The sequence below is a fragment of the Amblyomma mixtum genome, chromosome 1 (assembly GCF_055824585.1).
Source record: "Amblyomma mixtum isolate Tamu chromosome 1, ASM5582458v1, whole genome shotgun sequence".
Lineage (NCBI taxonomy): Eukaryota > Metazoa > Arthropoda > Arachnida > Ixodida > Ixodidae > Amblyomma > Amblyomma mixtum.
The window spans coordinates 314,851,087-314,869,684 of NC_143012.1; the positions used below are offsets into that span (position 1 = coordinate 314,851,087).

The following is an 18,598-nucleotide window of genomic DNA, read 5'->3' on the forward strand; positions in this document are numbered from 1 at the left end:
GAAATATGATCAGTTTTCCTAGGGGCCAAATTTTCTCCATGGATTTACAACCCATGATTATGGAAAAGCTGTACAGACAATGAGCGGTGAAAATGCGTGGCCCTTGGGGTCCGTGAATTTTTGTCACGTTATTAAGAATAGTGATAAAAACAAAATATCGATTGCCCTAATTGGTTCTTCCTTTTCTGTGCTTTCAGAGGGCCTTGTTATGCAAACAATACAAGCGGTTTTTATTCTTTGCAGTGATAGCACAGTACGCAGTCATAGCCCAGTACGCCTTAGCGCCCAAGGAGATTACCTAAATTGTTACATTTTCCGGGTTGGTGGCGTCTTAACGTAGCAGCGATTTTCGGCAGCGAATGTGAGGTGGTAACCATACTGAGCGCTGCCTTTCTGGTTTGTTAGGCGTCTTATTCCAAAATGCGGTATCTTGCGAGCTCTTCGCATTTGAAAAATGTGAAAAGAAGTTTCCTCTTCGCTTCCAGTTTCCGAACACCTTCCATTTATGTGAAATTCGTGGAGGCAAGCGTTCCGGTTCAAACTGCTGATCCCCGAAAGCCAGCGAAAGAAAAAGAATAAATCATACACAAGTATGCAAGGTTCCCTGCTCGAAGTGGTCGGCATCGTACATTGGCGAAACCAAGCGCTTCGCCGAAAGAATGAAGCAGCACAAAGTGGATGTCAAACAAATTAACAGGGAACGGAGCGCGGATTCACAAGATTGACTTCGAGAGTAGTATTGTGCTGGACACCGAGCCGCGCGGACGCGGGGCAATGTTGACCGCTCCGTAGAAACCATAGAGTTTCTTACTATAGACCCTTTGCGAAACCCCGTAAATTTTCTCACCAAGTCTGGCAACCTTACCACGCCGCCATGGTGAAGGATTGCCCTACGCTAGCAAGCCACCGTTCCTACTATACTACTATAGTGAACTAGAATACTATAGTTCCTACGTCGCTCCGGTGGTTCTGCTGTGCGCGTGCTTGAGCTGCAATCGTTTTTAATCGCATCCAAGTGGACACATATGGCGAGAAACGTAGTTTTTCCCATCACTGGATGGGAAAACGACCTCAGCGTTGTGCCGCCTTTGAACGAGATGAGGCTGACTGCATTTTATTCGAGCAGGTCAGCCACAGAACGCTGCTTGGACCGAAGTTACAACTTCAGCGCCGAGTCTTATGTGATCGCCTCGTCCTTGCAGACAAACAGTTCTAAAATAAGGTGAGTATATGCCTGTGAGTGTCTAGAACAGTGTTCATGACTAGCTGACGATGTATTTCCTAAGTTATTCGCTTTCTTCCGGCACAAGAAGCCTGCGTTCCGCTGATGGGAGGGGGGGCACGTATTCGTGCCATCGCCTGAGCATGCAAATGAACTGAGCTCGTCAAAACTTGTTCCTGAAAAGCTCCTCGCTGCCATTGAAGTGTCTTTCCACTGTTAAGAGCGCCCACTCGTTTCTGACGCGCTTCGTGTAGCCATCGAGAGCGACGCGTTGGCAGCGCTTCTTGCGCCGTAGTACATGCGTAGGTTTTGTTTATGGGGAAATTTAACCACCCAAAGCGACTCAGGCTATGAGGGACGCCTTCGTAAAGGGCTTCGGATAACTTCGACCACCTAGGGTTCTTTAACGTGCACTGACATCGCACAGCACACGTACCTCTATCATTTCGCCTCCATCGAAACGGGGCCGCCACGGTCGGGTTCGAACGCGGGTACTCGTGTATGGATACTTGGGACGGCGGTCATGCATATGCACGCCACTGCCATCGCAGCAACAAGTGTAGCCGATTCCAAAAGCTATTTGTTTACACTTCGCGGTAAAATGGACGGCGAGCCTGCATGACAGCCAGCTGTGGTAGATTGGCATTTTGATGTTTCATGAAGAGTGCTGCGAGATTCACTGCAGCATTTCTCAAGAAATGCACTCCCAGCTGGCTTCCTTTGAATGTACTTTGTGCTTATTAAAGACATTGAAACGCGATTTAGAAAGGAGAAACCAGCGTCGCCTCGATGTATTTAGTTTCTGTCTTCATGTCAACACTTCTGAGATAATCACAGCGCTTTAACACTGTTGTAGTAGAATAACAAACTCCTTTGGTAAGCGCCAGGTACCCAAGTGAATGCAGGTGTCATTCCTGGCATGTTGCAGCATACTGTAAGCTTGTATGTGTAGTCTGACGAGAAAATTTCTTGCACTAATTCGCCAAACGTTTGCATTTTCAGAGACGGGCTGCTTTTCATCAAAGCATCGTGCTATAGAAGCAAAAAAAAGAACTCTTCACCCTACAGTATAATTGCTGCCGTCAGCCAGAATGGAGAAATTGTTGATGGTAGCTGTGAATGCCCAGCAGGGAAGCTAGCGTGCAATCATTTGATGGGAATGTTGCGAACAGTAGCTCTACTACAAAGCAAAGGGTTTACCGAGGCTCCACAAGAGTTATCAGCAACAGATTTGCCTCAACAGTGGAGGGTGCCACGAGGTTCCAGTATCCAAGGGTGCTCTATTCAGACTGTTGATTGGCGGAGCGTGAGGAAAGGTGGTGTTAGCGTTGCCAAGATTGCAAAACCAAAAGAACGGAGGCGCTGCCCCCGCACTGTGGAACAGCAAGAAGCAGCCAAAGAGGAGTTCGCTAGATCACTGCTCCGGCTGAATCCAGAAGATGAATTCGCCCAAGCACTACTGCTGACACCCAACCAACCATCCAAAGAAACAAAATATGGTCCTGCACCTGCATCGTCACCACTGGCATACCAGCAGGCCCTCCATCCACATGGCTTCACAGTTCATATAGCTGGAATTTCTGCTGTGCATTCAGGGGTCCCAAGTGCCATTCCCGACCTGAACTTCTTTCAGAATGCCAGTGCTTGGACCGTGCCTTCTCACCAGAAGGGAAACAGGATCCTCGAGGTATGCTCAGATGCATTGTTATCACAGTAGCATCACAAAAGCTAAATATGATTAGTCTGAAAAGTGAAAGATGAGCCAGTGAAATCGATCATTTAAGAGCATCACTGCGTTGCTGCGACAAAAGTATATTTCGGATTTTGTGGTTGTTTCTTAGCCTTTACGTACTTGTGCATTTAAATGTATACCTCAACAATGTGGCATTGCAAAATAGAATGGCTAACAAAAAGTAAGGCCACATGGTACTGTGTTGACTTTCCTTTTCTTTTTTGTCTTTTTCACTGTTGTGAGGGCCCAAGCTGTAATCAGTTATCCTGATTTTGATCCTATAAAATTATGATGCATTCTTGTGAATAACAAGTCGAACTGCAACTAGCACTTCATCCTCTTTGCTTTCTACAAGTGTGCTGCTGATTTGCATTGAAGTGCCCTTTGCTAACTGTCCAAAATTCACTGTAGCTGTTCTTACCTCTGTGCTGCATGAGAAAGCTAATCATGTTGAAAACCTAAATTTTGCTTCTTCGTGAAGTGATGAAAGCAATGAAATTCACAGCTGCCTCCTCTTTTCTGTTTCTCTCAGTGGGGAGAGGCAGTGATTTTTTAGAGAGTTCAGCTTGATTGGAATTGGACTGGGGCAAAGAAGGCTGGCTGCTTATTTTGTTTATTTTCGTAATGTTCTGTGCTTCTGTGGAACATGTGTAGCAGGGCAATAATTCTATTTATGTCCCCCCTTTGTACAATTTGTAGGAGATCTGCACCACGACTAGTTTGTCGGCTCAGCTTGAAAGAGATACGAGGCAGCAGTCCAAGAGCACAACATGGCAAAAGCAGCGAGGCCTCCGGTTGACTGCTTCGAACTTTGGTGTTGTACTGTCAAGACAACAGTGGACTACAAAAGGCTTGGAATCCATTACTGCGAGCAGGGACCTCTCCAGAGTTCCCGCCATAAAGTAAGTTAATGCCAGCTGTGTAAAGAACATTTATTTTGTTATCTACCTCATGGTATGTACATCAAGTTCTGCAGTATCGAGCTCCTCCGTGAGACTACATGCTTTCCAGTGTGTGCCATGTAAACTTAAATGATTGCCCGGTATTCTGTGTTACTCGCAGGTACGGAATCACCAATGAGGCAGCCGCAGCCAAGCGGTACGAAGAAGTCCTGAGATCTGCGGGACGTGATGCAACTGTCAGCTCTTGTGGACTGTTCGTCAATCCCGCCTTTCCGTGGCTTGGCGCCTCACCGGAAGAATAGTATTCGATCCGACTGAAGGCACCTATGGTGTCGTTGAAATCAAGTGCCCATACTCGCTACGAGACACCAAGGGCAAGGAGCTTGCTAGGCATGAATTTTGCTCTGAGCTGAGTGATAGGGGTCCCATGTTGAAGAGGGACCACATTTACTATGCTCAGATAATCGGACAAATGGGTGTAGCAGGTCTGAACTGGGGAGACTTCGTTGTTTTCAGCAAGGATTTCATTCTGGTGGAAAGGATTAGGCTGGACGAAAGTGAATGGCAAGCAATGTGGGTAAAGCTGCGAGACTTTTACTTTTCAACATTGCTTCCTTATTTGGAAAGTAGCCTGTGAGGTAGCCTTGTACCTTGACCAGCCGATGCCCAAAACATTTATTAGCCGCAGAATTGGACAATATTTTATGTGCATTATTACTGTGGCATCAGAAAAATGTTATCGTTAAAACTTATCAGCCTAGTCATATCCACTGCAGAGAAAACACCTCTTCCATTTGCCTGCAATTATTAAGGCAAAAGCCTTACTGGTAGGGGTGTGCGAATATTGAATTCCTCGAATACGAACCAACTTTGAATAGGCAGAAAAAATGCCTTCGAATCGAATGTTTGCTTGATGAGAAGAAAAAAAATGGAAAAATAAGCTAACATTGTTCTTCTTTATTTCAGAATTGCACATGGCATTTGCAAACAAAATTAAACTAAAATTGCACAGACATGTATACCCTTTGACTGGCAAGCATGTGATCCCGCCCTGCCTAAATTAGTCATACTAAAAAAAAATGAACAATGTAAGTTGACACAAGACTGCTGCAGGAATTCGGCTAATTCATCCGGGTATTGCAGTCTCTTCAGGATTGCAATGAGAGTCTGCTGTATTCGATTGCTGCCGAACAACTGAGCACTTTTTAATATTCGGTAATGTTCGAATATTCGCGCAATCTTGATGTATTGAGTAATCTCCGAATATTGATTTCTTGAATTGAATACCAACCAAGCTAAAATATTCTCTTCAAAATTTCGAACATTCGCACACCCCTGCTTAAGCCTTACACATGAGCAGTTTGAAGTCTCTCTGCCGAATTTTTTTTCTGTACCAGCTGTGGCCGCCTTATCCCTGCAACTTCCTAATCTCATCTGCCACCCTGTTACATTTGCCTTCTCTTCGAGTTCATGCTGTTATGTGACCTTTGCACTACATGTTCAATCCATATGCTATTTCTTCCCGATATCAGTTAGGGTATCAAACTTGCCCTCATTGCCAAATTCCATCTTCCCATCTCTCAAAGTACTGTTGTTTCTATGCATGCCTTGTTAGTACGTTTTTCTTGATATTGGTTCTCAAATTCAGAAAAGCCATGTACAAAGCTGTTGTCATATAGAGATGAATGGCTGGGCGTTCAAAATCAAAATACCATTTTTTTTAATGCCTGAAAGCTGCCTCAACTGAAAAAGTTCAGGTGTCATATTTCACAGGTTATAGATATGCAGTATCGTGGCTGTGCAATGTTTTGTTGTCGTGGTGGCATGTCTCTGTTTCCGCAATTTGGCAGATAAACAGCATTTAGAACATTTGTAGTAGTAGTAGTGGCTTTATTTATGCATTTAATATGGAAGGCAAAATAATTTTTGCTACCCCGGCATCTGCTATCGCGGCTGGAAGCACCCGAGCTGGGGCAGCGGAAATAAAGGATAGCAGGCAGTGTGTAGAAGTGAAAAGAAAGAGGGGAGGGGATAGTAGAAAGGATAGGGGAAGGGGTACACTGTCAATAAATTTATTTACATATATACATGATAAATATAAATATATATACAAGTCGCACATGCGTGAAGATCTGGTAGGTCACAGTACAATCACGCGCACGACGCAAAGCACAAAAACAGCTAGAGTGGGGGCATCCAGCTGTTCATCGTCCCGAGGTAGCACACGCGGAGCGTTCAGTCACTGCACGTCACTACCTGGCGGAGAACAGGCGGGACGTCAAGCCCGCCTGTTCGAGGAATTCACAGAGGCTCACCATTGCTCGCTCAGGGGTGCTCGCACTGCCCTGCGGCCACAATACAGTTGAAAGAGCGTCTGGGAGAATGCCCAGCGCCCTGTAGGCCGCAAGCATGTCGCGACGGGCATCAGCAAATGTGGTGCAGCGAAGGAGCAAGTGTTCTAGAGTTTCTGCCTCACCGCATCCGAAACACACTGCACTCATCTAGAACATTTGTGCTGTGCTGTCCTCATTTTCTGTCATGCATTTTTCTAATTAGCTCTTAAAGCAGAGGGCTCTGGAGGAACCTACACACGCATAGTAGGGTTGAAGTGCAACATAAGTAGAATGTGAATGCATGAGGCAGACTTGCCATACAGGTGGGGATAATATTTTATGTGCAAACATCACAAAATAGTGAAACCAGAGCAGCATTCAATCTTCAGCATCACCATACTGTCGCAGAAGTGGTCCTTGAAGGTTGCTCATAATTGCACAGACAGTCCACATCTGATTGGCTAATGGAGCCAGTGAAATTGGCAAGGGTCGATCAAAAATGTGATAACTTTTGATACGCTGAATCCTTCTCTCGACATGAATGCGAAGTGCAGAAATTTCTTGGGTCTTCCCAACTTCTTCTGCAGTGAACTGGTTACCCCGCAAAAAGGGTGGCAAGTTGAGCTTTACGCCGATTTCCTGCAAAAGATCTTCGATTCGGAAACCCTTGTCGGCCATGACTATGTCGCCTTTGTCGAATTCTAAGTCCAGGAAGCCACTCTTAATCACACACTCTCTGTCTGACGTGCAGCCAGTGAACAGCTCAGAGACAAAGGTTACAAACCCATTAGGAGACACTCCAATAAGCCCCTTGAATGTGTGTGTGGATTTGTAGTGAGAATACAGCTCGGACTGTGTCACAAACGATGTCGGCACATTGCAACGTATCTCAGTCGCATCAAGCAACACACGTGTGGCAGCATGCCTTTCAAATGCCTCTGGCATGCTTCGGTTGATGGCTTCTCGTGATTGCCATATTGGTAATCGTGCGAGCTGCAGGTACATAAAGTCCATCCATGCAGAAAAGATACGCGACACTGTGCTGACTGAGATGTTGAATAGATGCCCCAGGTGCTTGTGAAAAAGATTAAGTCTTAGTTTTACGAGCACAAGAAATAGCTCGTTTTGTACAGTCAACTTTCGTGGTCGGCCACAGTAGTCATCTGACTGATGGGTTCTATCTCGTCGTTTCATATTTTCCCCTTTTTCTCCAGGATTCAATAGCTTAAGGAGAGTGTTGAAGCAGTCGTAGTTTGGTAGTCCGGTGTAGAACTGGAAGTCATCATCTCGCTCTTCAAATTTTTCAACTCCAAAGGACATAGCATCCTGTCTGAGTTGTTCTATTTTTTTTTTTTGCGAGCTTATCAGCTCATTTCGAACAAGGTTTAGCTCCTGTGTTTTCAACTGGAGCTTTAGCTCGGAGTCTTGTAGCTTGTTTTCAAGACTTATGCAACTGATTTTGCATGCTTCAAGCTCTGCTTGCAGACTGGCCTCTCTTTCCTTGCTTGCTGCAAGCTGTGCTTGCAGTTCTTGAAATGCAGTAATGTTTATGGGTATAACTTCCTGCAGTGGGCTTGTGCTTGGTAGTTCTTTAGGTGGAGTGCCATTTTCATTGTCAGAATTTTCCTGTGCATGATTTAAAGCAATGTTTGAGAGACAAACTTCTTGCAGTGGGCTCCTGCTCTGCCGCTCTGTAGAATTCACACTGGGATATGCAGCCAATGGTGACACATCATTCTCATTGTGGACATTATCTTGTGCATCATTCTGCTTTGCAGCCTTTCGCTGCCGCTTGGCAGGATGTGGGCACCCGGTACGTTGTCTTGGAGGTTTCCTTGATGTTTTCGGTTTACTGAATGGAAAGACAGATGGCACGGCTGTCTGATGCAGTAACCGCAAACCACTGGCCACACTTACCCAAAAGTCTGAATCAGTGAAATGTTTTGAGCACACTTTAGTTGCCTTCGACACCTTGAAGAGTATTCCTTCATCTCTCTTGATGGCCACTAACCACCTTTTCTTCATTCCTTCATCTGCAGGAAATCTGTGGAATGAAACCTGCAAATAAAAGGCTCAGTTGAGAATGTGCACTTGTCTTTTCATCAACACAAAGTACAACACTTGCAAGCCACCGCACACTGCAAATTTCTGAAGGCCAAATTAAAGAACCAGTGTCAGCCAAACACCTTTCACACATCACACTAGTCTTAAAGGAATTTGTAGCAGGAGATAGTCTGTTGTAAAGCACGTCGGCGTAAGACGCCGTACTGGTGGGCTCGGGGTTATTTTAGATCGTCGGGAGATCTGTGCTGCGGACCGGTAGTGTCTCCGCAGATCGCACACATCTAGCTAGGGTCACGCGTTCTTGCAAAAACAGCGCAAGATCGACGGAAAAGAACACGAAGGTCAGGGGACGATCGAGCACTCGTTCCGTGTCCTCGTCCGTCGTAGTTCTCCCTGTTTTACAAGAATGCGTAGCCTATGGTGTTTCGTTTAACCTAAAGGATGCAGGTGTAGACTCCATAAACGTTGTGAGCGAAGAACAAATCGCAGAAGTAAATCGTGTCACCTGGATGACGCGCGCGTCTTGCCGTTCGGCGCTTAGTTTGTATAGAACGCGGCTTTCTGCCGATTGAAACTGGAAACTCTGTGAAATGCCGCAATACATACGGAGGTTCTGTAAAGCTGTCTAATAGAGCGCGCATGCTACGCTTTAAACCGACAAGCATCAACGCTACAAAGACACGCATGTAGTACACGTAAGTACCTTTCGTCCGTCCTTGTCGACATAACCGCATTGATTACACATCGGAACGCAGCAGTGAGTTGACATGTTGAATCACATTCGTGGCAGAGATTTGACACACGTTATTAAAGCATCGACGGACCTGTTGCGGCAAAAAATAACAATTTAAACGCAACTATAAAGCAGGTCACTGAGCATCGACAGATAGACGATCCAAACACCTATCCTTCACCATGGCGGACGGTGCACAGTGGTGCCAGACTGTGGTACAATGTTGCCTGAAGTTTTGCAAAGGGTCTATTACCTAGAGGGAAAGCTGGCGGCGCTGCACTTCAGCCACCATGGACGCTCAAAGCATCATGGGGCGGTGAGCTACTTGTTGCGAGACAGTCGCAGTTTTTCAGGAACGCGGAGTGTCATTACTAAGATGTTTCATTCCAAAAACGCTGTTCGTGTGTGCGCAGACGACTTTGGCGCGAACGCAGTGTGCAAAAACCATAGTAGAGAAACCGCAATAGCACACGACGCCAATAAAAGGTTTCACTTTTTCGAAATGCCACTAAAAACCCTTTTATAGTGTTTAAGCAACAACATTTTTTTTTAAACATATTTACTTTTAAAAGTGCACCTGTTAATTACAAAATATTAGTTTTTATAGTGTTCAACACTCGGCCAATAGGAGAGCGAGTCGCCTCTTATTTTGGGCAAACTTTGCACTTAAATGCTTTTCTGCTCGTTTATTGCAATCATTAGACAAGATATTGAATGTTAGGACGTTTGTAGTTATCAAACAGCTTTATTTTTTTATTATTTTTTGGCCAAAAGTTGCAGTTCCGCAACAAGTAGCTCACCGCCCCATGATGCTTTGAGCCCCCATGGTGGCTGAAGTGGTCTCGAGGGGTCGCCATGCAAACTCCCATAGACGGTCCGCCAGCTTTCCCTCTAGGTAATAGTAAGAAACTCTATGGTAGAAACCCTACACCCCTCTTACATCCAGGTCTACGTCCAGTGAGCAGGCGTATGATTAACCAGAGGCTTTAAAAAAATCAAGCTGGTACTCGCCCGCAGTCACACCTGATTAACGAACCCAGTTCTCCTTTTTTTTGTGGTTGGCGTTCTTTCTAATTGAGATTCCTTTCCTAAACAGACATACCTTTGTCGAATGTTATCTTTTATTGCGAAAGCAATACTACTTTCACTTTCAGCTCCTCGCGTGGCGAGGCCGCGGTAGCTACCACTGACCTTTAGCTTGACCTCTGCTATGACGTCATACCATCTGCCGCAAAAACCAGGGGCCCAACTTGTGCCGTCGCGAGGCGAGGCCGCGCTTGGTAGCTGCTGCCTAACTCCTGCGCCCGCCGCGCTCGGCGCGCCTAGCGGATTGGATTGGATAGGATAGGATAGGATAGGATAGGATAGGATAGGATAGGATAGGATAGGATAGGATAGGATTGGATTGGATTGGATTGTATAATCGATGCATCACCACAAGTCTAACCACAAACACCACCACCAGCTACACTACCAGCTGAACCATGGCGTAGCTACGGATATTGCTTTCGCAATTACCGGGCTTAACCAAGCTAAGCCACAGCCAATTTTTTTAACCCTGGCCACAAATGTGGGGGCGAAGCAGAACAGAAGGTAGGTTGGGGTGGGAGGAAGGGCGAGGGGTCTGGTGGTAGTTTGCTATTCCTAACAACGCCAAAGGAATTCCTATACAGTTTAGTGCCCCTTGCTATGTTAGTCACCCTTGCCCGAGACATGTGCGCAGAATGACGACGCCCTCAAAATGCGCGGCTGCGGGTTCTCCCAGCAAGGAAATTGCATGCAAGCTTCCACTGCGTGTATGCAAAACGCTGTCTTTTGTTTGCATGCTCTCATTTCAATAATTGCTTTTGATCTGGTTACTGGAACGCGTGAGGAACCTTCTGACAAGTGAAAATAAAAATTATATCACAATTCCCCTTTCAGTGCAAGAAAGCAAGTGCCTCAGTAAGACCATTTTATTTTTTCAGCTTTATGCTTTATGGGGAAAAGCTTCCCGATCGACGCTGCTTTTCATTCGCCGTATTGCCTTAACGGCTACGAAAGCGACTCTCTGCATCTTGTGATACCCTGAAAACCGCATTCAGCCCCTGTCATCCGACAGGGTACAGATATGTACTGAATATTACATTAGATAGTATGTTCTACTGGCTAATCTTTTGCCCTGGGAAACGTTTAAACTACAACAATACCAATCTTATTGAGTGTACTCTGAATTGCTTGTGTGAAAAACTACACTTGAAGCACGTCATACTTCAAGCTTGGAGGTGTCATTACTTTCATGCGCTTATTATTCTTTTTCTAATCATCCTTTCAGAAGGAGCCTTCTTTCACGTCGTGCCTTTTAACCAGTGATAGCATAACATGCTTGTATGTTGACAGCAAAGCATTTCAAGGTTCCCTCCTTGCTTTCAAGTGGCATCTCTATTTTCATTCCTTCAGGAAATTCAATTGAATACTGAAAGACAACGTGGATCAAGTCACTCTTATTTTCTACAGGGGCCTAGGTGTTGGTTCTCTGTAAACATCCCAAGAAAGCTGCCGGACACTTGGCTCGAATGGTTTATACCCAATAAAAATATTCTTTGAAAACAGTCACTGTATTTTTGACGCATTTATTCTGGAACACAATGCTCTAAAATGAGGCTTGCATAGGAATACTGCCTTTAAAATGGGCTTCCTATTCAAGTGAAATATACTCGTCTGGGCATCATAAATGCTACCTTATAGAAAGGAAAATTGCTCCAAAAATATCCAGTAAAAACTGCTGAAAAATAACAGGCATATACTCCGGAAATGTACTATAAAGTCAGCTGCAAAGGAGTAAATAATACTTCTATTGCGATGCAGTTAGACTCGGGTTCAGGTCTTCCTCTTTTGTGGTGGTGGAGATGGGGGTCCGTTTGGGCGCGACACGTTGCAGGAGGGAGATGAGACGTAGACGAACTTCTTTGCGGAAATGTACAAGCTGGGTTTATTTACAACTATTTACACATATACACATCGACCAGGGTGGTCGCTAGCATTCAGGACGATCGGGAGCGCCAGGCCAGAGCTCGCCCCTACGAAACCCTGTCCTGCCTGGCCGACTGAACTCGCGCTACACGTAGCGGCTCCTCGTCCTCCGGAACGTGGCCAGCGCAAAGCTAGACCCTGTCCGTCTCGCGATTCCGACTCTCCACCAAGAGTCCCTGCCCAAGTCTCCCCCTTTGGCGCCAAAACGCCTCCTTAAATAAGTTTCCCCAGCATTCTGGGCACCAACTTAGTGACCAATGAGAGACGGGCTTCTTACAACCAATCAGAGACACACCGGTACCCACGAGCTTGTTTGCTCGCGAGGGCCGCATGCCTTTGAAGAAGCCGATAGCGCTTTTGCGCTTTTCCACACACAGTGAAACACTTTGACAATACCACAAAAGCACGCAAGCACCACTTCCATCAGCTGTGGCTCCAAACACTACAGGGTGCATCTGAGCCCTCTGGCCAGAGGCAGAGTAATCACAACTCGTTACCCGAATGACCACTTCCATCAGCTGTGGCTCCAAACACTATAGGGTGCATCTGAGCCCTCTGGCCAGAGGCAGAGTAATCACAACTCGTTACCCGAATGACCACTTCCATCCGGCCTCACGACCATTCGTAATTACACTCAGCTGCCTCCCACGCAAGCTTCCCCCTCAAGTGTCCCTGAAGTTTTCTTTCGCACTGTTCGACGCCGCGGTCGAAGGGTCATTGAACTTAACCCCGACAATAGCCGGGGTACGCGACTCGTACGCACTGTCCGCGGAACGGATCCCCTTCCGGCACCCCTCGCTGCCATTGCTGCTTTTACCTTTTGGGGCGGCAGCCCTTTGACCCCAGCGTTTCCTCTGTCTGCTTAAAAGCTACGCCGCCTAAAACATCTTAAGATAAGGACCAAGTCGGCGGCGCCCGGGGGGGGATATGGGGATGGCCCGCTGCCCGGCGGCCCGCAAACTCAACTGATGCTAACTCTTCTGTGAGCGGAAATTTACTCCAAAATAAACTCTTGTCTAGAGAGCGGTAACACTCAATTCCTTCCAGCACTCCGAAAATACCGCTTCAAATAGAGGATTAGACGACGCGCCCCTATTGCGAGGAGGATCTAACCACCTTCTCGGGAGTGCGCTACGCGACGAGCCATTTACTCCTATCCGGGTGTTTTTCTGCTTGTAGTGAAGTAAAAAAGGTGGATTTCCTCATTTTTACTACTTACAGCCAGTCGCACAATTTTCGATAAGGAGTTTAAAAGCGGACAGGAGCCATTTATATCTCTGTTTGGGATCATTTCCGTTTACAGTGTAGGCGGCGGGCAGACACTAAGGAGTATCTAAAGGGCTTGAAGAAGTATTGAAGCCGACTTACTCTTGTTTGGAAAAGAAGTGAAATCGTGCGAATGTTTCATTTTACTCCTTGATTTCGTAACGGCAGTAAAAAAGGCAGACTTCCTCATTTTTAATACTTACAGCCGGTCGCACAGTTTTCGATAAGGAGTTTGACGGTAACCATTTATACTCCTATTTGGGCTAATTTATGTTTACAGTGTATAGCAGCAGCGTTTCTAGACGGCAATGAAATCTGCACGCTGGCGTAGGCGTCGGACGCGCCGGTCATTCGCTGCAAGCAGCACCCCCTCCCTCCTCCCCCACCTTCATCTCCCAGAATCCCTCGAGACTGAGCAAAAGCTGCGTGAATACGACTGGCCTGGCCATATATATCAAGCGAGCACTCGCGATGCGAAGTTCCGGCGATTGGCTGTAAAGAACCACCGTGGAGCCGAGATCGCCCGAGCCCGCTTTACAGTTGACCTTCGTCGCTTTCTCGTCTCCCAGCGTCGTTCGAGGGCAAAACAATTTACTTCCAGAACATTAGCTTCATCTTGAAGGACGTGAGGCGACGTATTCATTGCCCCGTTCCACCCCCCTCCCCATCCTTCGTCGCTACCTAGCACTGAACTTTTAGTGAACTTCTTTTGATGTAATTAGATGAAAAGGACTCTGCCGAGCTAAACAAAGACGACGCTCGACGGAGTGAATTTAACCTGCACTGGAGGGTGAAAAATGGTCTGGAAGTGAAAAAAAAAAAAATAATGAACAAACCGCTGCAAGACGCGTGGAAAAACCTGAGTGCGGCCGTTTTCTGGCCGGCGTTGCTGTTCTTAGCAAGTCCTCTCCCGGATTAGTTCCTTCCGCCCCATTTCTTGTATTGCACAGTTTGCATTTTCAACGACGTTGACGCGCCTCCAGCTTCTCGCTGCTCTTTATCGCCGCTCCGATTACGCGAGGCTGATGGCCTGCGCAGACTTGTCGGGGAATGACCGTTGGCTTGAACGGAATGCGCACCACGTCCCCAATGTCGGCGCCAATTATGTTTCTCAAATTTCTGAGAGGTGGTGTGGGAAGATTGTGGCGGGCGTCAGCGGCTACACGGCCTTCCAGTATAACTTGCCGCGCTAGTTGGTTAGGTGCGAAGAAAGAACTGCGCGAAGGAGACAGGGACAACGTAGAGGCTGTGCTCTTCTGGCCATGTGTTGCGTTTATCGGGCCAACGAAAGCTTCGGTTATAAGCTACGCTGTAAGTAGGAGCTGGTGAGCAGCTTTTCGCTTCCGCGTCTTGCTTACTTTCTGAAGTATTCGGGTAACGCCGCCAGTCGCCAGCAGGGAAATGTTATATTTTGTGTTTTGTTATGTCTTATATTATGAGTTTTGTTATGTGTTCTGCTATGTATTGTGTTATGTCTTATGTTATGTTAGTTATGTGTTGTATTATGTATTGAGTCATGTGTTATGTTATGTTCTGTTGCGTTATTTTATGTTATGTCGCGTTATGTTATGTTAGTTATGTGCTGTGTTATGTGTTTTTCTGTGTGTTGTGTTATGTGTTATGTTATTTTATGTTATGTTACGTTATGTTACGTTATGTTATGTTTTGTTTATGTTATGTTAGTAGTTGTAGCAGCAGTAGTATTAGTATTGGTATCAGTAGTAGCAGTATTAGTAGTAGTAGTAGTAGTAGTAGCAGTAGTAGTAGTAGTAGTAGTAGTAGTAGTAGTAGTAGTAGTAGTAGACTTTTATTCGGCCATTATTTACAGGCCAAGCATGTCGACCCCCTGGGCGTCCAGACGTCGCTGTTCTTCGTCCCCTGCAGCACCAAGCCAGTCGAGTCAGGTAGTGATGGATAGAGAAGGTGGGGCTGAGTAACCCGTCTGCTGAGCAGCCGGACAATAGAAGAAGCAGTGGGCCAGGTCCGCATAGATACAGGGGCAGTTGGGACAGGAAGGGTCCTATCGATAGCGATAGAGAAAAAGGCGGTACGGGCGGATAACTGCATTCGTTTGTTTGAATGTGCCGAAGAGGGCGAGCCTCCGGCACAATGAACAATGGATGAGGGGGAGGGTAAAGGCGTTTGCCGAAGCGCAGCTCGAGTTGGAGCTCGAGGTAGACCTCTTTTATGGTGCGGCGCATGGTGAGTCTCCGACCGTCCTCCGAGGGCTTGGGCAGGGGATTAACGGTGCCCGGAAAAGAGTGTCGCGGGTGATCTGATGGGCCAGCTCATTGCCATAAATCTCTGAATGCCCAGGAACCCAGTGGAGGAAAACGATGGAAGTCTGCAGTGCAGAGACCGCTCGTTCGACGTCATGTTGGAGAGAAGGGGTTAGGGTGCGGTTCTGTATGTGGTAGATATTGGCTTGTGAGTCTGAATAGACTGTGTACTCTGGGAGAGAGGGAAGGAGGGCAAATGACTGGAGGGCATGCGCAATGGCGAGGACCTCGAGGGATTGATTGATTGAAAACTTGATCTAAACGATGCCAATTACTATTGCCTTGGGTGGTCCACCTATTTCGGCAGCCCACTGGCCTGCGCCGCCGTGTGGGGCCTGCGAATCAGTCCTCGTAGGTGGTCGGGGTCCTCGCTGTGCAGAATGGCCTCCCACTGCTCCATATTGGGATTCGGAAGTCTGTCTATGGCAGGATTGAATTGGCATGCCTACACCGTGTGAAAAGCTGTCGCTATTTCTCCACAGTGTGGGCACTCTGGTTTGTAGAGTGAGGGGTACCATTGGCGGAGTTGAAGTGGAGTTACGAGAGAGTCTGTTTGTAGTCGGCGAAGGGTTTGTTCTTCTGCCTTGTCAAGAGTTTTTAAGGTGGGGGTTGGGGGGAGAGTATGTCTGTCTAGCTTGTCTGTAGGCACGTAAGTGTTCGACGAAGCTGATTATGGGCTGTGTAACGTGTTCCTTTGCCTCATCGACTAGGGCGGAATCCCGGTACAAGAGAGCTCGGGCCGAATCCACGAAAGAGTTCGCTTTGGAACGCGTTCGCTTTGCCGTGACGTCATTTTGACGTTGACATCGGCGGGAGAACGGTGGGAGGAACACTGTGGGAGGACAAGGGGGCAGGCAACAGCCAATCGGCTTTGTTGGGCGGTCCCATCTCGGTTGCTTGTATTTTTAAGGTGCCATATGCTAACTTCTTTGCGTTTTTAACCTCTAAGTGAATGCGTTTGGCTACAATACTGCAAATTTATTACTCAGAGCCTATAAAATAAGCATAGATTTTATTTTGAGACGGTTTAAATGCTTCTTAATTGGTTTGTTTTCTTTTGCGTTCCCGAGAGGGCGCTCTCAACTGTGTTGTTTTATTTTGTGTTCACGAGAGCAACGAGAGGGACGATAGGCATTCTGAACTTGCGCGGGAGACTTTTCACGTGTCAGCACTTGTCAGCTTGACATTTTCACTAGTCGTCATGTCAACGCACAAAGGTTGTCGCCTGGGCCCGCACGTCTCGATGCGCCAGCGTGAAGTGCTCGTTGAGTTCATGGAGGAACATACCTACATGGTGAAGCCTTCGTGTGAGCTCGACGCACCCGACGACGCCGGGGAAGAGACCACGCTCCAAAAACTCTGCCTTGGCGCGGGACTTCTCCTCGGGAGTCGAAGGAAACAACACCCAGTTTTTCTCCGTGCCGACACGCACGATCGCCTGAGCGACGGCCAAAATCGTACGGCTCACAGACGACTGCGGGAGCCGTATAGTTGCCTCGCTGCCGACTGCCGCCTGGAAGCCCCCGGTAGCGAAGAACCGTAGGGCGCAGAGTACTTTGCGCTCTGTTGTGAGCGCACTTTTCCTCGTTGGTCCAAGGTGGGGTTTGAGCTCTTCGCATAGCTGGCGTACAAGTAGCTTCGGCAGCCTGAAGTGCCTTCGGAAAGCATCGTCAGGCATGTCGAAAGGATTGTCATGCACGCGCGACCGCCGGGGCCGCCGATCACATTCGCTGAGCACCGCGAACAACAGCGGGGCGGCGGGAGGTACCGACATGTCTCTCCTCGCGCTGAAGCGAACGCCACTTTCAGAGTTCCGCACACAGCGACCGAACGCGTTCCCTTTCACTTGATTGACATGTCTCGTGACGTCAACAAAATCCGTGTTCCCGCCTCCCTGAAGTGACGTCACCGCCAGCGGTGACGTCACACGACCAATGGAGCGAGGTGGCAAGAGAGAAAGCGAACGCGTTCCAAAGCGAACTCTTTCGTGGATTCGGCCCCGGGCGTGCCGGTGGGCGGCATCTTTCCCTCCCGAGTGTTCCGTGTGGCCTGGATAACTTATGATTGAGGCTCGATTAGGAGTATGTTTGGCTAAGAGTGTTAGACCTGATTGATGAATTAATCCTTTGTTTACATTTCTGCAGGAGTTTTGTGAATCTGTGAGTACATTAGCGTGAGAAATGAGAAAGCCGCCCGGACACGCTCTACGTGGATGCAGCCAAGCTGCATCTCTACGACTTGCTCGCCGCAATCATCTCCGCTGCACAACTATCCTCCAAGACCAGTGCAGAGATCACCCTTCAGGCCAAGCCAGCCCAAAGCCTTGTGTTTCTGAAAACTTATTTCCCTCTCACCGCCCACCTCCTACTTTCTATCACGCATCTTCAGGTTCATGGTAAGTCCATCAGCATCAAAACATATGCCCCAATCCTCCCATCTCATGCATCGGCGTCATCCATAACGTCGGCGGCCACTTCACCCCTGCTGACCTCATGCGCGATATTCAATCATTCTCTACAGATATTCTTGCTGCTCGCGTGATGGGCACAACTCAATCGGTGCTGGCACCGTCATAGCGCCCCCTTTGAAACGGGGCGGTGGCAACCACCACCATGCTCAGCCTTTTTTTTTTCTTTTTGTTTTTTTTCTTTTTTTTATTTTTATCGTGTTTGCAATTTTCACCAAGAATCGCCATCATCTTTACCTACCGTTTTATCTCCGGCTGTCATGACGTCACGTCATGTGGTTTGGTGGCTGCCCGGCCGCGCCCAAGGGCTGAACTAAGTGATTGCAATATGCTACGCATAAAAATGGCTGTGGCTCAACATGGTTAAGCCGGGAAATCGCGAAAGCAATACCCATGGCGACGCCCTCGCTCACATGATAGTCGTGCTGTTGTGGTGCTTGTGTGAAACTGTTGTATACCTTGGTGCTGCTGTGGTGATCACTTGGCTATTCTATGTACAACTAGTAGTGAAACTATGATCGCTGCGGCTGTGAGGATATACTTGGTTGCTGGTGATGTTAATGCAGACTGTAGAACTGCTGTTCCTGC

At 47.4% G+C, this 18,598-nt stretch overlaps 2 protein-coding genes and 1 pseudogene across 2 annotated transcripts in view; 1 reads left to right on the forward strand and 2 right to left on the reverse strand.

Moving 5' to 3' along the window:
- The window catches only part of LOC149372527 (uncharacterized), a 95,027-nt gene that overhangs the window by 33,710 nt on the left and 42,719 nt on the right, over positions 1-18,598 (reverse strand). The window lies entirely within an intron of this gene.
- On the forward strand, positions 815-5,876 carry LOC149372528 (uncharacterized; annotated as a pseudogene).
- Positions 5,553-8,947, reverse strand: LOC149372529 (uncharacterized). The gene has a single exon (XM_089567015.1). It carries the CDS (start codon positions 8,212-8,214, stop codon positions 6,568-6,570), a length of 1,647 nt encoding a protein of 548 aa, XP_089423141.1. The 5' UTR covers positions 8,215-8,947; the 3' UTR covers positions 5,553-6,567.

What these genes read in the sequence shown, in the direction of transcription:
- LOC149372529 (XM_089567015.1), bottom strand. Translation starts at nt 8,214, where the DNA reads ATGAAGAAAAGGTGGTTAGTGGCCATCAAGAGAGATGAAGGAATACTC.